This window comes from Meleagris gallopavo, chromosome 2 (genome assembly GCF_000146605.3).
Source record: "Meleagris gallopavo isolate NT-WF06-2002-E0010 breed Aviagen turkey brand Nicholas breeding stock chromosome 2, Turkey_5.1, whole genome shotgun sequence".
NCBI lineage: Eukaryota > Metazoa > Chordata > Aves > Galliformes > Phasianidae > Meleagris > Meleagris gallopavo.
Genome location: NC_015012.2, coordinates 79,030,727 through 79,039,491, shown reverse-complemented (window position 1 = coordinate 79,039,491; position 8,765 = coordinate 79,030,727). Strand labels below are relative to the sequence as shown.

Here is an 8,765-nt window from a genome sequence, read left to right as displayed (position 1 = left end):
CCTGCCCTCCAGAGAGAGCCCATCTCCTGCTGGGTACGGGGGCATGGGGAAGGGGAAAAGAAAGGAGAAAGCCCTCTCTGTAGGAAGGGCAGACCTTCAGTCTCTGATGCTGGGTCTCTGCCATCTCTCTCCAGGACAAACAGGCTGTCCTCGGGGCTGTGACTTCCATGATGGCTGTCCTTCTGCAAGAGGAGCTGCACCGAGAACATGTCTGGGAGCAGTTCCTCTGGCTCATGCACCCGTGTCAGGAGATCCAAGATACCTGCAGGGTGGCCAAGGTGAGATGTTGCGCAGGGCTCAGTGTGGACGTGGGGCCCATGCAAATGCCACGAGGGGTCAGTGGGATGCAGGGAGGAGGTGGGGAGCCCTTGGAGAAAGAAAGGCATTCAAGGGAGGTCTGAGGCTTCCTGAACTCTTCGGTCAAGGAAGGAACAAGAGGAGCCAGGAAGGAGCCAAGAGTCAGTGGGGCCCATCTCCTGGGGATGGGAGGCTACACCGCCACTACCGTGGGGCTCTGAGTGCCTGAGGAGCTCTGTGCTAAAAACGGGGGGACCACATCCAATTGCATCTGATGGGGGACAAGAGGACTGCTGGGCAGGAAATGCCTGCAAACAGTGCCCAAGCAGCGCTCGTCTGAGAGCAGAGAGATTCTCTTGGTGCTGCTGGGAGGGGGGGACAAACAACAATGCCTGTGCGAGAGCTTCTCCCAGCAGACAAACCATTGGGAAACAGGTTCTCCTCTCACGAGTAGCTAGATGTGGTTTCAGCCCTTCCTTCGTCTCCTGGTCTCTTGCAGAGCCTCACTATCTTCCTGGAGGTCTTAGAGGGAGTTCAGTCTGTCATCCCCAAGGACAAGTTTCTGGCCATCACCAGTGCCGTGTTCTACCAGGTAAGGGGAGCTTATCCTTGCACCCACAACAGTTTCCCTCTTGGCTAAGTCTCAGGAGGACTGCAAGTCTCTGAGCCTCTGACGGCTGCTCAGCTTTATCTCCTGCATGCCCAAGGCTGCTGCGGAGCTGTGTGTTTGCCCCCAGGGATGCTGTGGGGCAGGCTGGGTTTTGTCTGCATGTCTTCTTCCTAAGAGTGCCAAGGAAGACGAAAGCTGGCAGCACAGTTTCTTTTCCATCCTCAGTGCTGTCGTGATTTTCTCAAATGGACCTTGTTCCCACAGCTTTATGATGACACCAAGCAGCACAGCGAGGCTGATAGCGCAGAGCTGACCCACTGCATCCTGCTGCAGGGTAAGGAGAGGAGTTGTGGAGGTGCTTGGCAGTGCCCTGGCCAAAACCTCTCTCGCAGACCTCAGGAAGGAGCACGAGTTGCCTGCTAACACAGTGCGGGATTTCCTCCCTGCAGCCCGAATCTGCCCAGAGGAAACGATCCTGTTTCTTCAGTCACAGTTGGAGGATGAGTGTGAGGCTGGACGCGTGGCAGCCCTGGATCTGCTCGGCGTTCTGGCTCACTCTGATGGTCAGTACCATGGGTTGGGTCTCTTCCAGCAGTCCCTTTTGGCATCTGGGTGGTGCCTCCACACATGCTTCTGTGCTTCTCTTGCAGAGCCCTTGATGACAGAGAAGCTGCCCCTGGTTGCGGAGGCTGTGCAGCGTCTGTGCAGCGACCTCAGGCCCCGGGTGAGCTGGTTTGGGAATGGAAAGTGCTGTTGGGGTGGTGATGCTGCTGCCACCACGGGCAGGGCTGGGGTGACCAGGGAGGTGCTGGGGCATTAACCACATGGTTGCAATGGCTTCTATGAGAAGAGCAGGAGAAGTGGAGCGGGCAGGTCCCTGTGCTGCGCATGGAAAGCACACAGCCTGGTGCTAAAGCCTGATCCTCATCTCAGGAGTCAAGGCTTCTCCTCTGCTCATGTTGTCTCTGCTCCTGCCTGAAGGGCTGTCCTGATGAGCAGGTGGCTTCCCTTTTCCTTCTGACTTGGAAAATCACGCCCACAATTGACCCCTGGCAGGTGAGGAGAGCCATTCTGTATTTCATCAAGGATCTCCTCAGTGCTGACACCCGGAGCTGCTCAGCCTGGGACGTGGTGGGGCACATCTTCAGAGAGTTCAGCCGCACCACGGGAAGAAGGGTAAGGAAAGTGGGCAGTACCTTCTTTGGGAGACCTGTGCTGCTCTCAGAAGCTGGCACAGAAGCACCAGTGGAGCAACATATAAGCCTCCTGAGAGGCTGCTGAGAACTGAGAGTAACCATTGTTTCAACAACACTGTTGTGCAGGCAGCTGGAGACCTTTCTGCCCAGGAAGCTCAGGAAGAAGGAGCTCTCCAACAGCTGTGCATGGACATCCTGGGGTCACTGGATGTCTCTGTGGGAGGGATGTCCAAAGTAAGTGACACTCTGCCCTGCTGCTGCTCATTGCCTTTGCACCACATGTTCTTTGTCCCATTCCAACACGCCAGGTCTCTCCTCCAATGTGCTCACAAGCACACAAGACTCAAGGAAATTCACCGAGTCTCATTCATCTCTGAGTGGAGGCAGGAATGCTGACATGCTGAACTGCCTTGTTCCCTACAGCTCCTGTGGCCGCGGCTCCTGCTCTTTGTGGTGCCAGCCCAGTACACGGGCATGCTGATCCCTGTCTCCCGCTGCGTCCAAGCACTGGCTGAGAGAGAGGGCCTGACAACACGGGAGATTGAAGAGTTGGATCCCCATTTCCTCAGCTCCATGTTTCAAGGTAGGAGCAGAAACTCCCCCAGTGAGCTCTGCTGACCTGTGTTAGCACCCAGAAGGGACAGCGGAGGTGCGTGTGGGAGGGCATGGCGTGCCTTGGAGTCTTACTCAGAACTTCTTTCTCCCCGCAGGCCCACGGCTGACTCCTCAGACACTGCTGATGCGCCTGTTGGTGAGTAGAGGCCAGTGCCACGAGCCCTGAGGAAGAAGCAGCTTGGCCATGGTCAAAGCTGTTGGCTGCTCCCTGCCCATCAAGGCAAAGCCAAGCTGCTTCCCTCCCGGGGGAAGCTGCTGCTGCTCTTGCTGCAGAAGTGACCCTGCTTCTCCTTGCTCTCGCTCAGGTGGTGGCAGGGAGCCCTGTTGCAGGCAGCGAACTCCAAGCCGCTGCCTTACTGCTCATGCAAAAGCTCCACAGCAGGATCCACAGAGCTGTGGGGGCCATGTGGGATGCGGAGATCCCCCTGCTGCTGCAGTGTGTCCAAGGTAAATTGCTGGTGGAGATGGAGAGGTGGAGGCAGAGAAGGAGTGGAGTGAATATGCAGCTCTGCTGCTGTTCCCATTCCAGGGAGACAGCGCTGAGGCCCGGGGATCTTTCCCCCAGAAATCTGCCCATTCCAGGGCACGGATGGGCCCTTCACATCCCCTCAGACAGCAGTCTTGGAGCAGTTAGTTCTGTGTTCCTGCAGGGACAGTGTTTGTGGGGGGAGACAAGTCATTGTGGAGGGGGTGCAGGTCCCAGCTTGGCAGTGCCGAGTGCCCAGGCCAAGCCAGGTTTGCAGCAGCTCTTCTTCTGTGGCTTGATCCCAAGCAAGGCTCTTTTGCTTCCTATTGCTGTGCAGGGAAAGAAGAGAGCTTCCCAGACTCTGCAGCGTGGGAGCACCGACTGCTAAAGGTACAGCATTGCCAGGAGGCACGGTACAGAGAAGTGCTTGCCTGCCTCAAGGAGCCCCTCAAGGAGGAAAGCTGGGGGCAGTAGGGAGGGGGACTGTTTTTCCAGACACCTCTCCCCAGAAGACTGCAGCAAGTTGGGAATGCGGGAAGAGACAAAGGGCAAGGGAACATTGGCTTCTCCTGTTCTCCAACAGTTCCTGAGGGCGTCACTGGAAACCATGGAGGATGAGGCTTGGACCAAGGGCCTGAGCTGTGAGCTGAGCCGGTATCTGAGCAGCTCTCCCAGCAGCTCTGGAGAAAAGGTGAGTTCCCCCGGCTCTACCCAGCGTTGCAGTTGCAGGTGCCCAACTGAGGCTGGGGCTGCAGGTGGTGCTCTGCCCACGTGGGTTGCTCCTGCTGCTTCCCCGGCCGTGCATCCCAGGAGGCCTTTTCCTGCAAACTGCCCGGGGGCTGGCTAAAGTTCAGCCTTGCAGCTGCTCTCAGCCTTTCCCAGGGAGTGTGGGTCCTTCCCACCTGGCTCTCTCTGAGCAGGTCAGGCTGCTGCCACATCTCAGCTTCTTCCTTCCCTTCCTATGCAGTCCTTCCTGTACAAGGCTCTGGGGACAGTGCTGGGAGCTTGTAAGGGAGTCCTCCATGTCCAAGAGAAGCTGCTGCAACACCTGCAGGAAGCAAATGCAGAGGAACCATCTGAGGCCCAGGTGAGCTCTTCTCTCCTCCAGCTTCTGGGAGTGTCCCCGCTCTGTCCCTGGGACAAAGGGCTTCCGGCCCTGCTCCAGCCCTTTCCATCTCCTCATTGCTGCCATTTCCCTCGGGCAAGGACGGGCCTGGCTACTGTGGTTGGCCGTGCTGGTAAGTTCAGACCTGTGCCAGCTGCCCCTTGTTCTTTTGTGCAGGGAATGATCTCTCTTCTCAGCCATGCTGCTGAGAGCAACTTCCGTGCAGTCTTGGACACACTCACCATGTTTTCGTCCAGGCTGTGCAAAGGCCGAAATGCAAGGATTTCCAGGCACAAGAAGGTGAAGCATTACGGGTTTCCATCTTGGCTTTCTTCCGCCTTATTTTCACAGCAGCTCCTACCTGGGGAGCTCAAGTGCATCGTGGGGCACTGGGGCCATTGGGCGAGTGTCTCAAGGCATTTCTCCCCACACAGATGGAGCTGGACAGCACGAGAGCTCACGCCACACGCAGCGCTCTCATGCTCGCCCATGGCAGCTTAGCACTGTGTGCAACCAAGGAAGAACTGCTCGCCCATCTGGAGGGAGACATCGTGGGCAACATCCTGCTGCTCTACAGCTGCAGCTGCCAGGTGAGAGCTCAAAGCGTGCCAGGGTGTCTGAGCGCCCAGCTGCAGCCCCTCCCCATGGGGGGATGCTGAGATGGGCCTTCTCTTTCAAAGGCCCCACGGGGAACAGTTTGTGTCCAGATGCAGATCCAAGCCCTTCCCTTAGTGTTGCCCCCACGTGTCCCCCTTGCAGCCCTTGGCCCTTCCTGCAGTTCAAAGAATGTTCTTCTCTCTTGGGCCTCAGGACTTGCAGAACAAGCTCGCACTGGTGCAGAGCATCACCGACTTCAGCTCTGCCTTCCAAGCTGTGGGTGACTCCTCCTTCTTTAACTCCGCCTTGAAGGGCAAAGTGCTGGAGATCCTGATGGTGAGTGCTTAGAGCCAGGGCTGTCTGCAGTGCAGTTTTGGGCTGTGCCACAAGGCTCGCTTTCCTGGAGGCAAACAGGTCTCCCTCAGCCACACATCTCCAGCTGGTGGGGACCTTGGGTGCTGGCAGGCAGTGGCTGGGCAGCAGGCTAGGTCCACCAGCTGTGGAGCTGCTGGGCAGCAGGCTAGGTCCACCAGCTGTGGAGCTGCTGGGCAGCAGGCTAGGTCCACCACCTGTGGAGCTGCTGCATCTTGCCATGCCTTCGTGGGAAACATGGGAGTGATGGGGCTGGTGTGTGGCAGTTGTGTCTGTCACTGGGCTGGGAGGAGGAGCTCTTGTATGCCCCCTGCCCACTTTGACAGTGTCTCTCTGGGTCTTGCAGGACTTGCTGAAGAAGTATCACTCGGGCATCCCTGTCTCCCCAGTGCCCCTCAAGGTGATTCTGGCCCTGGAGCAGCTGAGGTAAGGGCTGGAGTCTCTGGGGTGTAAGTCAGGATGGTGGTCCCCCTTTTGGGTAGCTCCCGAAAACCTGGGGGGGGTGAGGAGCCTCATCTACAGGAGAGACGGCTGGGCTGTTGTGCCCTGCAGAGCTGAGGTTCTGGGCAGGGAGAAAGGCCATGGTGCTCCTGTCTCCTGGCAGGGAAGAGAAGGGAGACCTGGGCTCTCCTTCCCTTCAGAGCGGGAGGTGCTTCACTGCTCCTGTGGGGAGGAGGCAGGCGCTGCTGGAACTGAAGACAGTGCTGAGCAGCATGGGCTGGGGGTGTTGGCTTTGCAGCTGTTGATTAGGAGAAACTCAGGTTTTGTCTGAACCAGTCTGGAGAGCACTGGTAAAAGCTCTTTCTGCTTTCTCTTCCTCTTTTCCTCCTGTCAGCAAGCTGAAGCCCTGTCCAGGAACCAAGGATATGTGTGAAATGTTGGCTCTGTGCTTCAAGAGCATTGTGACACACCCTTCAGCAGAGATGATGCTGAAGATTAGGAAGTCACAGCAAGCAGCTCGGTACCTTCAGGTAACCTGCCGTAACTTTCCCGGCCATCTCTCGGTCAGAACCCTACCTCAGCACACATGACCTATGGTCTGGCAGCAGCCATGATGCCACACCTCACTCAATCCCCTCCTCTGCTTCCAGCTTCTGCAAACATCTTTGAAAGCTCTGGGCCGGCTGATGGCAGTCCTGCTCGAGACAGAGCCCACCTGTGACTTCTTCCAGGACATAATCCATGTGAGTACATGTGGGGCAAGGGAGAAAGCATGGTGCCTGTCGGTAGTGCGGACAGAGATCTGGGGACAGAGAGGACGTTCAGAGCGGGAGAAATCTCTTGCTGACATGCCAGCTCATTGCAAACTCAGAAATGGGCAGAGAAATGGGCCGTGCAGGAGGAAAAGCAGGAGCCAGACCCGGCAGGCCACAGCTGAGGGCTTAGGAGACAGGAGCATCTGCAGGGAGCAGGGGCAGCAGTGCTGGTGCTCAGTGAGGTGGGGGGCCACATGGAGCCACAGGGCAGGCCCTGAGGGAAAGTGCCAGGAAAAGAGGGACAGAGAGAGGGATGGCAGGAAGGGAAAGAAAAGATATCCGCAGTGAGACAGGTGCTGTGTTTCAGGTCCTGCGGAGATCAATGACATCAGGCAACGTGTGGGAGCACAAGAGGGCCCTGCAGGTCTGCTCCCAGCTGCTGGCTGCATGTGAAGAGCTTCGAGTGAGTAAAGAGCCCCACCGCACGCCCCCTGCTCCCTCTCCACTGCCCCTGAGCTGGAAGGCGAGCTTTCCCCTGCTGTGTGTCCTGTGTAACCTGCCATGTGGGGAAGGCACCGGTGGGAAAAGCTAGGGAGAGCTGGGGCTTTGTTCCTGCCTCTCATCCCTGCAGGGAGAAGATGCCTGCGAGCACTTTGGCTCCCTGGTGGGATTGCTGGCACCTCTAACATGTGACCCCATGGCCACATCCCGCCAGTTGGCTGTCACCTGTCTGAGCTCCCTTCTCCGAATCCAAGGCAAGTAGAGCGGCTGTGCACCGGCCCTCTGCTCTCCTCCACAGCACTACCAGAACCCCACGGGCTGGGTCCTGTTTACAGGAGGGAGAGGCACCATGCACATCTTTCTTCTCGTCCCCACTCTGTCCTCTGTCTTTCTCCCTGGAAAGCCATTCCATCTCCGGAAGCATTACTTATCTCTCTTTTCTCCCTGTGCTCTTTCCAGCCAAGGTGACCAACCGAGTAATCGAGACAGAAGACATTGGGAGCCTGTGTGAGGGGCTGCATGCCTGCAGCACGGTCTGTCAGCTCCAGGCCTCGTCCAAAATCGCAAGGGTAAGTGGACCCAAAAAGGGGTGGTAGGATCTCAGTGCGTAGGCTTCTGCACATCCCTGTGCTCCCCACAGCCTCTCACACCATTTCCAGAATGAGCAGTCAACCCGACACCACTTTTCTCCAGCAAGTGGCAGGAGGCTCTGAGCTATGTCTGGCCTTCAGGTGACCAGTGCAAGGAGCTGACTCTATGATGTGCGTTTGTGTGTGTGTGTGTGACTGTGGCTGCTGGGAGGTAGGCTTTGCACGTAAGAAAATACCATGGGTGGAGAAGCTGAGGGAAGGCTCAACCACCTTCTGTATAAATAGCAGGGCACGGACAGCAGGAGCATTGTGATTGCTGCCTGAATGACCGGCAAGCTGCTGAACTAACAATGCCCTCAAGATTGCTTTATGTTTTGAAGAGCTGCTGCAGAGCAGTGATGGGATCTCTCCTGCTTCTCATTTCTCTGCAGATGGTGTGCAGAAACTTCCCCCTGGAACGCACCATCGACTTCTTGATGGCCATCAGGGAGAGCTTCCGAAAGGCCAAAGGAATGCGTGTGCGTGCCGCTGGGAAGTGGATGATCACCTTTCTGATGACGTACAGAACGGACATCCATCGAGACGTAAGAGACTTCCATGTGTCTTGGATTTGTTGCTCTACGCCTTGTGCCGTTTGCCTCTTGTGCTAAAGACACAGTCTGAGCACAGAGCCATGGCTTGGACAAGGTCACTGGTGTGAAATTTAGTCTTAGGCCTTGGCAGCACGTCAAGGGAGCAGGCACTGCTCATGTGCTGAACGTCCATGGTCACTCCCTGCAAATTGTTCTTTCTCCCCTTCTTCTTTCAGGTGCCACTGATCCTCTACGTCCTGCGGAGCTGCACATCATCCACACCATCCACACAGCAGAGCATGTTCATGCCCTTCGTGTGCCAGGCGGTGGTCATCCTCACCCGCTGTCACACGGAGGTCGCGATTGACAACTTATCCCGGCTGCTTGAGCCCACAGACAGGTATCGGCACTCCTGCCTTTGCTGTTGCTGCGGTCACAGTTGTAGCTTGCTCTGCCAGGGGGATCCTGGGAGGAAGTAGCTTTTCTTTTTTCCTCTCAAAGTGTGCTTGAGGTGAAAATTACCCAGTCACGACTTGAGACTTTTCTTTCCCTAGTGAGACGTGGAGGAAAATCAGAGAGTTTTGTCTTCAGCGGTGGAGCTGTTAGAAGAAAGTGAAGCAAAGCCGAGAAGGAGAAGGAGGGGAGGGG

The 8,765-nt window shown here is 56.9% G+C and overlaps 1 protein-coding gene across 1 annotated transcript; it reads left to right on the top strand.

Annotated features, from left to right (window-relative positions):
• The first annotated feature begins 48 nt into the window (after positions 1 to 48).
• On the top strand, positions 49 to 8,759 carry LOC104909911 (maestro heat-like repeat-containing protein family member 2B). The gene is made up of 25 exons (XM_031552562.1): positions 49 to 278; positions 797 to 889; positions 1,172 to 1,241; positions 1,357 to 1,470; positions 1,558 to 1,631; positions 1,964 to 2,083; positions 2,230 to 2,337; positions 2,527 to 2,686; positions 2,814 to 2,854; positions 3,024 to 3,165; positions 3,522 to 3,574; positions 3,768 to 3,875; positions 4,152 to 4,271; positions 4,467 to 4,589; positions 4,724 to 4,879; positions 5,100 to 5,222; positions 5,605 to 5,684; positions 6,094 to 6,229; positions 6,350 to 6,442; positions 6,822 to 6,917; positions 7,086 to 7,209; positions 7,415 to 7,524; positions 7,977 to 8,129; positions 8,354 to 8,517; positions 8,672 to 8,759. Exons 1-25 carry the CDS (start codon positions 168 to 170, stop codon positions 8,721 to 8,723), a joined length of 2,724 nt encoding a protein of 907 aa, XP_031408422.1. The 5' UTR covers positions 49 to 167; the 3' UTR covers positions 8,724 to 8,759.
• Positions 8,760 to 8,765: the final 6 nt, after the last annotated feature.